General features: G+C 36.7%; 1 protein-coding gene across 3 annotated transcripts in view; it reads right to left on the bottom strand.

Annotated features, from left to right (window-relative positions):
- Positions 1–12,493, bottom strand: part of LOC133531334 (pantothenate kinase 3) — a 58,710-nt gene extending 46,217 nt beyond the window's left edge. For 2 of the 3 annotated variants that reach the window (XM_061869477.1, XM_061869480.1), the window contains exons 1-2: positions 12,342–12,493; positions 36–113 (exon numbers count right to left, since the gene is read on the bottom strand). In XM_061869477.1, the coding sequence (XP_061725461.1) occupies positions 36–45 (10 nt within the window). In that variant the 5' untranslated portion in view covers positions 46–113; positions 12,342–12,493. Of the gene's footprint in view, positions 1–35; positions 114–1,985; positions 2,114–12,341 lie in introns of those variants that run through there. The other variant, XM_061869478.1, reaches the window with a different exon arrangement.
- Positions 12,494–12,517: the final 24 nt, after the last annotated feature.

Raw genomic sequence — 12,517 nt, 5'->3', positions numbered from 1 at the left:
TAATAACAGTAAATAAAAAGTCGAATGTTACTTACCTAACAGCATCGCACACCGCACAGGCTGCGCGGGAGCATGATCGGAGGTCACCGGGCCGATAGCCTCATGCTTTGGATCTGGGAACAACATACACTTTTTATTTTATACTGTATTTGCACATAAAAAAGTTTTTGACAAAAATTTCATTTTTGGTACAAGCTTTTATCGCTGACTGTACTTTTCTTTCCACAGGCAACTAATGGCTCCTCTACACGATGGCCCAGCGTAGGCTAGTCCAAGGGACGCATTTATGCGTTAGGAATAAGTGATATTGCTATCTCATTCCACCTCATAGCTGCGTCCCTTAGACTGGCTTACGCTGGGCCATCGTGTAGAGGAGCCCTAATACTCATCGAGACAATTGTAACAACTCTAAACACAATTAGTTTGCGTTGTATTATCACAGAGTTCCTATGGCTACCTTTTGTCTTCATCATCAGATCAGCTCGATGGTACCATATTATTGCACCATAAATCAGGAAAAATACGGGAAAATTTCCAAACGACTCGTTTTTTTTCAAGGTTCTTTCGAAAAAAACAATGCAAATTTCAGTTACAATACTTCCGAAAAAACAAATAAAGCCCATATGAATTTAATTGGGAATTTAAACAGGAAGTTAAGGTTGCACGTCTAATGTGTTAGACGTTTGACACTGTCATCACTCATCAGTGGCATTGTGTATGACGTATTTAATTTTTCGGAATAAAACAGGAAAAAAAACCGAAAAAATACGGAATTTAGTAAAATTCCCGAAAAAGACATTTTATTTTCTTCGTAATTTTCATCCCTACAGGGGAGAGAAACTGCAGGATTCGCTCATTCTCGGCTCCTTATTGCTCCTAGTAATTATAAGGGTTGGCAAAACTTGACGTCCCTTTGCGTGCACAACCATAGATAAGATAATGACTTGAATTTTAACAACCCTAAATAGCCGATAGGGATAGTGCCCTACATTAGAAAGGGATAGCATGATTCGTCCCTGAATCGCTGTCAAACATCGGTTTTGTAGGAAGTTTCTTTTCTGTACGATAGTACTATTACTCATTCTGTGGTAGCGTACACTGAAAAAAATAAATAGCCGAACTGGTTTTGTAACTTTACTAAATAACTAAACTACGGTTATAAGAAAATAAACTTTGCATAAATTTACAAAACTTATTTTGTAGTGAATAATAAATACCTGAACACTGATAGCCAAACACGGTTTTGTAACATATAACACATAGTTCGCAAGTCCCAATTTTTGTGTAAACAGTAACCAAAATGTTTGTTACAGTTATGCAAACATTTATTTCAGTGTATGAGACTTCTGTCGTCATTACGACAGGCGTTAGCGTAATACAGTACAGGCGTAAAAAACAAAACTTCTGACATAATCAAACAATAAAAATTCTTCTTTATCTGACGAGAAAGTAAGATCGTCGATACATCCGCCGAAGACATCTCACGCCACGCCATCGACGCTATAACTAACTAACTGCTTTGGCTCGGCGATCCAAAAAGAATCTTGGCCTCCGAAACGAGAGAACGCCACCTATCCCGATCCAGCGCGGTTTCCTGCCATGAATTGGCATTCAGCCGACGCAGGTCCGCCTCCACGACATCACACCAGCGGTACCCCATTCTGAGTCTGATCGACGCTATGATTTCACAAAGTAAATCTTTTGACTGTACAGGCTACTTATTTGTAAGTATAAACTATGTCACGTTCTTGTTTACCTACATCGGTGACATTCGATGACTTTCAACGTCTGTTGTCAACGAGTCTCCTTGCCAGTAAAATATATGAGATATAGAGTATAAAATCGTATCAGGGTTTAAAGTTGGTTTATTCACGAAGACGCCTGCCTTGATTCGTATTATCGTGTTATTAAAGGTTAGATTTGACAAATCTGCGCGTCATCGTGGATGGTACGAACTATTACATATGACAAGAATCTTTACTTACAGTAAGACAGGTAAAATGTATTTTACATTTATTGGGAGAATACACGTAAATAAAAGGTTAGAATAAATTAACAAAAGATTCACTATCACAAGGCACGGTTCAGAAACAACTCATAAATACTGAGTGAGTTATCTGTGTTATCGTCAATGATCACGATAATGTTATTAATGTCTGCCCGAAACCGGATCTTTTGCCGAAACCGAAGATTCGGTTTTGGGCCAGCCCGCACTAGCGTCTGCCGAGCGTCAGCTATAGTCCGTTTTTTAGCATTAGAAAAAATGTAAGCGATTTGACGTGTCTTTTTATTGAATAATACACGTAAATAAAAGGATAGAATAAATTAACAAAAGATTCACTATCACAAGGCACGGTTCAGAAACAACTCATAAATACTGAGTGAGTTATCTGTGTTATCGTCAATGATCACGATAATGTTATTAATGTCTGCCCGAAACCGGATCTTTTGCCGAAACCGAAGATTCGGTTTTGGGCCAGCCTGCACTAGCGTCTGCCGAGCGTCAGCTATAGTCCGTTTTTTAGCATTAGAAAAAATGTAAGCGATTTGACGTGTCTTTTTATTGAATAACACTTTTGAAAAATAATCAAGGCAAATATTTCACCATAATAAATCATTTACATTATTTTGCTTTCATAAGTAATAGTTATTGATTAAAAAGCGTTTTTTAATAAAAAGACATGTCAAGATTGTTTACCTTTTTTATAACGCAAAAAAACGGACTATTAATGGCTGCTGCTCGACGCAGACGCAACAGAGGCGCAACTGCGCAGCCACAACATTTTCCATAGGGCTAACTACAAGCCGACACTAGTACACATACGCTAATGTGGGCAGGGCTGAGTAGAGACTCGGTTTCGGCCTAAACCAAAACCGAAACTTTTATAGACGTGTTAAAATCGTTAAAAAAATACCGATGGCCTTTCTTTTTAGAAATACATATTATGAGCAATCAAATACTTATAATTTGAGCAAGTTTAGTGATTTAACAAACCAGCCAAGCGTGTGTCAGACCACGCCTATATTAATTAAAAAATCGGTCAAGGGTTCCGTGCCATTATCTATAAAAACGGTCACCCATCCAAGTACTGACCCCGCCCGACGTCGCTTAACTTCGGTGATTGGATGAGAATCTCGAGATTGGAAAGAAATATTTATTTTATTCTGTTTTTAGTATTTGTTGTTATAGCGGCAACAGAAATACATAATCTGTAGAAATTTCAACTGGCTGACTATCACAGTTCATGAGATACAGCCTGGTGACAGACGGACGGACGGACGGACGGAGAGCGAAGTCTCAGTAATAGGGCCCCGTTTGACCCTTTGGAACGACTAATTAGAATTAATTTATCATTATAGAAAACTAACTTAACGCGATCCGAAAGTAAAATGTTGTAAATTTCGGCGCGGTCGGAAGGTTCGGCAGTTTTTTTGACCGAAACCGAACCTTCGGCCGAAACACGATTTTTATGCCGAAAGCCGAAACTTCGGTCGGACACTATTATGATAAACATGATGCGTCACTAAGATGACTCAGAGTGAGAACTTGAAGCGACAGTGGGTTTATGATTTCAATTCAATTCATTTATTTAGACACATAATAAACTTACAGTACATAAGTACAGTTACCAAGTCGTTTACATGTTTAATATCTAATGTCAAGTTGTTGTAATATAATAAAAACCGGGCAAGTGCGAGTCGGACTCGCGCACGAAGGGTTCCGTACCATTATTTATAAAAACGGCAAAAAAATTATGTTTGTTGTATGGGAGCCCCCCTTAAATATTTATTTTATTCTGTTTTTAGCATTTGTTGTTATAGCGGCAACAGAAATACATCATCTGTGAAAATTTCAACTGTCTAGCTACCACGATTCATGAGATACAGACGACAGACGGACGGACAGCGAGGTCTCAGTAATAGGGTCCCGTTTGACCCTTTGGGTACGGAACCCTAAAAATGACAAAAATGTAATATAATTTATAAACCAATAAAAATAAAATTTCCAACAATAAAAGACAAGACAAAGATTTAAGAGAAAATAACGTATAGGGTTGCCATAAGTGTAGTGCACTCCATTTTGGAGACACTGGAGATATCAATGAATTATTTTTATCTGATAAGTCCCTTAGGAGCGTGTACACTTGCCTTAGGGCCTGTTTACATAATGGTTATGGTTAGTGTTTATTATGAGTTTATAACTTTCCTATTAAACGCAAGTACTATCCCGGACGATCGATATTCGAAATGTCATTGATAAGTCATTGTTTGGTGGATTTAAATATAATGTCCGTGTTACAACAACGCTATTAATTTCTTTTTACAAAAAAAAATAGAAGACAAAAAAAATAAATAACAATGCCATTCAGTTTCCTTAAATGCCTTCAGCTTAGCCATACCCCAAGTTAACAGTTTTAGGGGTCGTCCTAATACAACGCGACTACGCGATTATCGCAAGTTCGCGCGAAAGCGCGATCAAACATATTAAACTCGAATGTGTCCTAATTGGTCGCGCGATTGTCAATTATGACACCTATTCGAGTTCTATGTTTGATCGCGCGTTCGTGCGAGTAAAATTCGCGCGAATTTGCGATAATCGCGTAGTCGCGTTGTATTAGGACGACGCCTAAAAATGAAACATCGTGTACAAGCTTACACGTTCGTTAACAAAGCTAGTCTGACACCGCCCTAAAAGTGTTAATGGTTGGTACTCCAACAACCTAGTTTTAATTACTGCATTTTCTGTATTGTTTTCATCTACTGAAGTGTAAGTACCTAATTGTATTATGTATCTGCAATCAAAAAGCGCCATGCTTTACAATTACAGTAGATGCATAGCATATATTTTTGATAGCTAAGATTTTCAAGATAGGTCAAGGAATTTCATTTTAGTACCATTTAGAATAGAATAGAAATAATTTGTTCGTAAGCACGAAGACAAAATAGAAAATTATACAAAACAGAGAAACATAAAAAGCGGCCAAGTGCGAGTCGGACTCGCCCGTGAAGGGTTCCGTACCATTTATGACGTACTTATTAAAATACTACTTACTGGATCTCGTTCAAACCAATTTTGCATGGTAATGTTATAATCAGAGCCCGTACTTTTCATGCCGTTGACAGAAAAATGACGTCACGCTACATAGAGTATGATTCCAATTAATATTTTCGTAATAATTAATCATTTATCAACCTCTTTAGGTAAGTTATACATATACATGACAATGAGTACAGAAACGTCTAACTAACTTTCCTCTTATTGTCACTCAAATAAATAATAGATTATTAATTTATTAAATAATACATATTTTTGATTTTTAACAGCGTAACAAGCTTTTATTCTCGTAACAAGTATTTATTTTGATACCCGACAATAAGTATTAAGTTAGGTATCTAAATTTGTAGTATTGTAAAACAACTCCCTGTATGTTAAATTACGTCATTTTTGCGTCAACGGCATGAAAAGTACGGGCCCTGGTTATAATGTACATCATATATTTTTTTAGTTTTATCATTCTCTTATTTAGAAGTTACAGGGGGGGGGGGACACATTTTACCACTTTGGAAGTGTCTCTCGCGCAAACTATTCAGTTTAGAAAAAATCCGGCCAAGTGCGACTCGGACTCGCACAAGAAGGGTTCCGTACCATTATCTATAAAAACGGTCACCCATCCAAGTACTGACCCCGCCCGACGTTGCTTAACTTCGGTGATTGGATGAGAACCTCGAGATAGGAAAGAAATATTTATTTTATTCTGTTTTTAGTATTTGTTGTTATAGCGGCAACAGAAATACATAATCTATAGACATTTCCACTGGCTAACTATCACGGTTCATGAGATACAGCCTGGTGACAGACGGACGGACGGACGGACAGCGGAGTCCCAATAATAGGGTCCCGTTTGACCCTTTGGGTACGGAACCCTAAATATGATATTAGACAACTCAATATCATTTTTGAAGACCTATCCATAGATACCCCACACGTATGGGTATGATAAAATTTCTTTGAGTTTCAGTTCTAAGTATGGGGAACCCCCAAAATTTTTTTTTTTTTTTCTATTTTTGTGTGAAAATCTTAATGCGTTTCACAGAATACATCTACTTACCAAGTTTCAACAGTATAGTTCTTATAGTTTCGGAAAAACATCTACTTACCAAGTTTCAACAGTATAGTTCTTATAGTTTCCGAAAAAAAGTGGCTGTGACATAAACGGACAGACAGACGGAACAGGTTAGTGAGAGCTAACAGGCACCGAGGTAAATCTCGAAAATTATCTTAAGACTCTTAAGATAGATATATAGATAGATAAATTATTTTTTGCCACAACATGGTAAATTACAATTATTTTTACACACTTAAGCTACTTATACTTAACCTAGAAATTATATGTATAAAATTAAGATCCAATTATAGATTCAGATTCAGATTTATTTATTTCTCAATAGCAATACACAATTTTCATTAATACAAACAAAAATATGCACACATAATGAGATCGTCAAAGTAGGTACACTAGGTACACATTTTAAACTAACATTTACATTATTTTACAAATTTAAAACATAAAATAAAAAATAATAATAATAATATATATAATACAATCACATTTACACATACAATTTGAATAATAATTCGTCAATTATCCGTAGTCTATTTATACATTAATAATTAATCATTTAAGTATTCTTTAACGCTATAAAGTGTCCTGTCAAGTAGGAGCTGCTTAACTTTGCGACGGAAAGTGTTGATGTTAGTCTCAGTTTTTATTTCTTTTGGCAGTTTGTTATATAATTTCTGCTCTATTATTTTGGGACACTTTTTTGCGATTTGTAATCTACATTTGCTTTGCCTTAAGTTGTCAGGATATCTAGTCGGTCGTTTACTTACGTCACCGATACGTTCAAATTCATTTGGATTATTTCTTACATACATTATAACTTCCAATTATATCTGCCTATGTGACAATTGGACAGTCTCAGCTATGTGCCCCGCCTTTACAACAATGAGTTTCAGCACTGGTTTTCAGCTTTGTTCAGGTTTGGCTGTCTGACCTTGACATTTTCTATAGAACAGTAATTTTTTTTTCGCGATTTTGGGGTTTGTCCCCTAGTAAAAGTTGCTCAATATGCCCTATATATTCACCCCGTAAATTATTGCAAGTGACAAAAAAAAACGCTCTGTACAATTTTTTAGTACTGATAACCGATGATGAGGCTTTCGCGAGTGCAGCCTACAATCGGTATTGGATATGGTCACATCACTACGCGCAGCGAGGATTGACAGATGAGCGTCGCGGCAATGGCGGCGTCGTAGTGGAGTTTCCCAAGTTATGTCTGTTTTTATTGTATTAAACCCCTTTATTTAATCTTATACCTTTAAACGAGCAATTCTTGTATATATATATATATATATATTTCCGGGATCTCGGAAACGGCTCTAACGATTTTGCTGAAATTTGGTATATGGGGGTTTTTGGGGGTAAACAATCGATCTAGATTAGTCTTATGTTTGGGAAAACGCGTGTTTTCGAGTTTTCATGCGTTTTTCTTTCGATGTAGAATATGGTCGCTAATTTCGTGTTGCCGGCCACTGTCCGTCTGGTCCAGCGGGTTAAGACGCGGACTGCTAAACGAGTGTTACGGGTTCGAATCTCGCCCGGTGACTAACTTTTGTTTTTGTATTTTTATATGTTCAAGTTTATATATAATTATTTAATTTTTATTGTTTTATACAAGTTTAATTTAGTAATAAAATGTAGTTAAGATTATCACCTATACACCACCATATTACAATAAATAGTTATAACCGAGCAAAGCTCGGTCGCCCAGGTACTGATGATTATTGTATTTAGTTTAACAGTACGAAGTCTCAATTTTAATTAACATTTAACCATCTATATAAATATGAAGTTATTCAATAGGGTGTTTATCTTAAACAGTTCTTCGAACGTCATTGCCTGACAATAGGAAGGATATCCGCTTCATATGTTAGTAACAGACGTCATACTCAAGTATACAAGTTTATTCTTTAGCTTAGCCGAAAGCCGAATGCGTAAGAATCTATTTGCTTTGCATTAGTTAAGGTCTGCATCTGGTGATACAGTCGTCATCTGATATATCGGAGCGTCCAAGGTGCTCACATATGTCTGAACACGTCCCTGGGCTATAACCGCGAAAATCGAAGTTCGTCAATTGCAGTTTTTCTCTGTCACTCTAATTACGTTTTATTTATTTACTTATAGAAAAAATGTGTAAGGGCTATTTGTCGTGCTAGTCCTGATGATCCTGGTGTTCCCTTATTTGAAAAGCTGCATATTCTTCCCTTACCCTGCTTATACATAAGAGAAATATCTTTATTTGTTAATAACCACCGTGCACTATTTACTAAACGTAGTGAAGTTATGCATAGGCAGAAAAGGCAGAAATTTGTAAATCTACTTTTTAAACCACGTGGACGTAAAATGATTTATGAAAAAATTTATATAACATGTGTATATTAATTTATAATAGACTACCTGATGACCTAAAGATACTCAGAGGCAACATATTCAAGCGCAAATTGACTAGCTGGCTTTTGGACAGATGCTTTTATAGTATTAAGGATTATTTGAATAACTGACTTTGCAATTCTTTTTCATTTACATTTTCATATTTTTTACTAATTATTATATTATTCTTTATTCATGTTTGTATTGATTTATGATTTGATGTTAGAATGCTCCTCTATAATCTTTGCATGTCTGCACGCAGACTGAATACAGTGGAACTTTGTTTTTTTTTTTTTTACCAATATGATCTGCATGTATATACGTGTATTCTGTGCAAATAAATTCTTTGAATCTTTGAATCTTAATCTTTATTGCACAATACATGAAGGTACAAATGGCGGACTTAATACTTTAAGGCATTCTCTAATTACGTTTTAGTGAGAGTAAAAGGGAAAGATTCCCGCAATTTGCGAATTTCGGTTTTCGCGTTAGGCCCCTGTCGTCAAGGCGTTAGAGTGCGTGAAAATTCAGACAATAACTATCATAGATAGTAGAATCCTATAGATGTACTATACGCGTGCGCCCATGTGGGACAGAACATACGCAATGCGACAAAATTAAAAACACGTTTTAACATTCCTGACAACATACCAAAAACAACCTTCGTTATTTGGTCGGGTTATTTGTTGCCTATCATCAGAATTTAAGGTGGGGAATAAAAAAAAATAGACTGACAAGCACAAACAATAATAGCGCTTTCTCTGCTACTCCTAATGAAGATACATAAGACTATCCCGTTCGGTCTTTTCCCCTTTTCCATCTTTTCCAGGCATTTAACGATTTATCGACCACATATGCGCCAATCAAATTTAAATTTAACATTGTGTTTTAAGGTTTAAATTAGATTGAACTTTCGGAAAATGTGACTTGTCATAAGACCGCACAAGAGGTTCGACATATAAAAATATAGAATTTTATATTTTAGCTAATCAAAACATTATATTAAAAAAAAAAAAAATTTGATAGCGTTTTGTTGTCGTAGCGCAAACGACTAGGCCCTCTGGTACGTTTTTTGTCCCCAAAAAATTGTTCTATGATCGTATCCTTTAGCCTACACTCAATTAATTAATAATCTTCGAGTAAATAGGTGCTCCACATTATCACCAACACGTTGCGATAACAGACAATAACAAATATCATGACGCGATAACACCTGCCACTATTGCACATTATTTATCATGTATACATAATATACATATATGTAGAGTAGGTATCATCGCTTACTGTCTTCTTCTTCAACCTAGCGTTTTCCCGGCCTAGCGCCAGGGTCCGCTTTCCTACTTAATCTTCTCAACTTTGCCCGGCCTTCGGCATCCTCAGGTGTGAGATTATTCTCTCCCATGTCCGCTGTCACGACGTCCAGCCGGCGCTTCTTAGCCCTACCGCGGCCGCATGGTCTAGGGCCTTGGACAGTGAGGTTGAAGCATCTATTTCCGACGTAGTCTACTCTGCGGCTTATATGGCCATACCATCGGAGGCGACTTTCCTGCAGCTTATCCGCTACGTCACGGATTCCGAGGTATTCCGAGTATCATCGCTTACTGTAAACTGATTTAAACCAGTGGGGGAAAACTGGGGCCAAGGCTCGGAAACGGGTTAAATTTCCAAACCTAGCGCAAAACCTTTTTTATTTCGGTTTCGCTCGAAAAACCGTTATTTTGAAACCGGTTTTTATGAGAACAGTTTTTGTCATATTAACCAGTTTAGAACAATAAAAACCGGTTTCTTCCGATGTCGGTGCCTATGTTTACTTGGCACGCTCCCAGGCCGGCCGGCGGTTTCGTCGACCGTCGAATAACCCGGTTTTTGTAGGTTACAATAAAGTTCTTAATGTTCGCGTTCTTATAAAAGTTCGGAGGAAAACCGAAATAAATCGGTGTTTACCGGTATTTTATAAACCAGTTCCGAGCCTTGACTGCAAGATATGGCCGTTCTCGGCTCCGTTCGTCTCAGCATTGCTACGAGCATTTATTAGGGTTGGCACAATTTTAGTTGGTTTTGGCCGGTGTACCATGGATATCCGCCGTTGATTATTGTAAAATCGAACTCACAAAATCTTACTGGTTCATAAGAATACATAAAGTTGTATAGCATTCTTTGTATAGCAATCAAGACTCGGAAACCGGTAAAATTTCTAAACTGTTATCAACTTATGAGATACTTGGCGCAAAACCTTTTAAATAAAGTTTTTTTTGTGTAACCGTTAAAAACCGGTTTAAAAAACCGATTTTTAGGAGAACATTTCCATAAAGTTCTTGTCGGATGAACCGGTTCAGGATAATAAAAACCGGTTTCTTCCTATGTCAGTGTCTATGTTTACGCGGCACACCACCGGGCCGGTCGGCCGTCTTGTCTCTCGTCGAATAAACCAGTTTATTTAGATCACAATAAAGTGCTTAAAACATTCGCATTGTTATAAAAGTTTGGAGTAAAACTGAAATAAACTAATATTCACTGTTATTTTTTATAACCAGTTCCGAGCCTTGATAACAATTGATTTCAGAAACAACAACTGGTAACAGACATATATATGTATTAAGCAACAGACATATATATGTACTGAGCAATTTGCCCAGAGACATGTTAATTGAGCCAAAAATCTAGATTTAAATTTTTTTAATGGGTCATCATCTTCCTCGCTTTGTCCCAGCTTTTTGCCATGGTTCATGCGAGCCTGGAGTCCATGGAATTATTACTGGTCACTCACTGCACTGCACTTCCTACCTCTTGTAGTGAAACACTTGAAAACTTAACACTCAATTATTCCGAAACCAAATTTGCCTTTGAAAAATCTTAATAGCTTGAAGTAGCCGATAGAACAGAGACATCTATTGTGAAATTGGGCAACTATGAAAACTAAAAATACTACATTTAAGTTATTTAACAATAACAAAAATGTCATGTGTTGCATGCCAAGTCTGACACAATTGCAAGTTTTTATACATACTACAAATTTTAGATATTACATTAGACACAATAGAAATAAAAACTAGCTTACGAGAAAACTGAAGCCAAATAACACTAAACTCGTAAAGTTGCCAGAGCTCAACGGGAGTGCAAAGTGTTAGGATTGGCAATGCGCTTGTAACTCCTCTATAGGGGTACATATGCTATGAAGACTGCTTACCATCAGGTGGGCGTAGTATAGAAAAAGAAAAACTTTTGAGTGTACCCTGTGTAATATGGTGCATTAGGGTAACTTCCAAAGCGGGGTTATTCTGAAAATGGCAAATATTGCAGAAACACATCCACAGTGTACCAGTAAACTCTTCAATAAAATTCAATTATTTTGTTTTGAGACCTTGAAATGGATACAATTTAAATTGGCTTTTAATTGCTCTGGCCAATCAGTTAATTAATCATCGTGAAAAATAAAAATGTAGAGCACCAGGGCAACACTCATTGATTGTAATTATGAAGGTAGGTTATAGTTTTTTTAAAACATGGAGTCTTTTAAATACTGTGAGGCAACAGCTTTGTGTTTTATTATTCATATCTGGAATGATCGTTACGTTGCAAAATAAAGTGTTCTAAGTGCATATTCCAATAAGATTTCTGTTATAATGTGAAGTATGGCTATCAAAATAGAGGTTAAAAGGTATCTACGCGATAAATACACAGTCCGAAGTACAGGGTCAAGCTATTGAGCTAATTTTTCCTCTCAAAAGAAACCGCAATCTTCAACATAACTGTTCCGAGCCGTTAAAGTGGATCGCGACCTACTGGAATTTGCGACAAAAATTCCATCATAATATCAGGAAATATAGCTATCTAATCAATGTTACTTACCACTTATATCATCAAGATTGTTGCTGAAGGTCCAGAAACTTTATTACTGCAGAGTTATTGAAGAAGATAAGCAAATTTTAAAGCAATTCGCGCAAATCGCGACGTGACAACGCTTGCCGAAGAAATGTAAACGTCACACTGACAGGTCAAGTACACACGGATAGTTTCCGAAGTGC

The sequence above is a fragment of the Cydia pomonella genome, chromosome 25, assembly GCF_033807575.1.
Source record: "Cydia pomonella isolate Wapato2018A chromosome 25, ilCydPomo1, whole genome shotgun sequence".
Lineage (NCBI taxonomy): Eukaryota > Metazoa > Arthropoda > Insecta > Lepidoptera > Tortricidae > Cydia > Cydia pomonella.
This window is presented reverse-complemented; position numbering and strand designations above follow the sequence as displayed.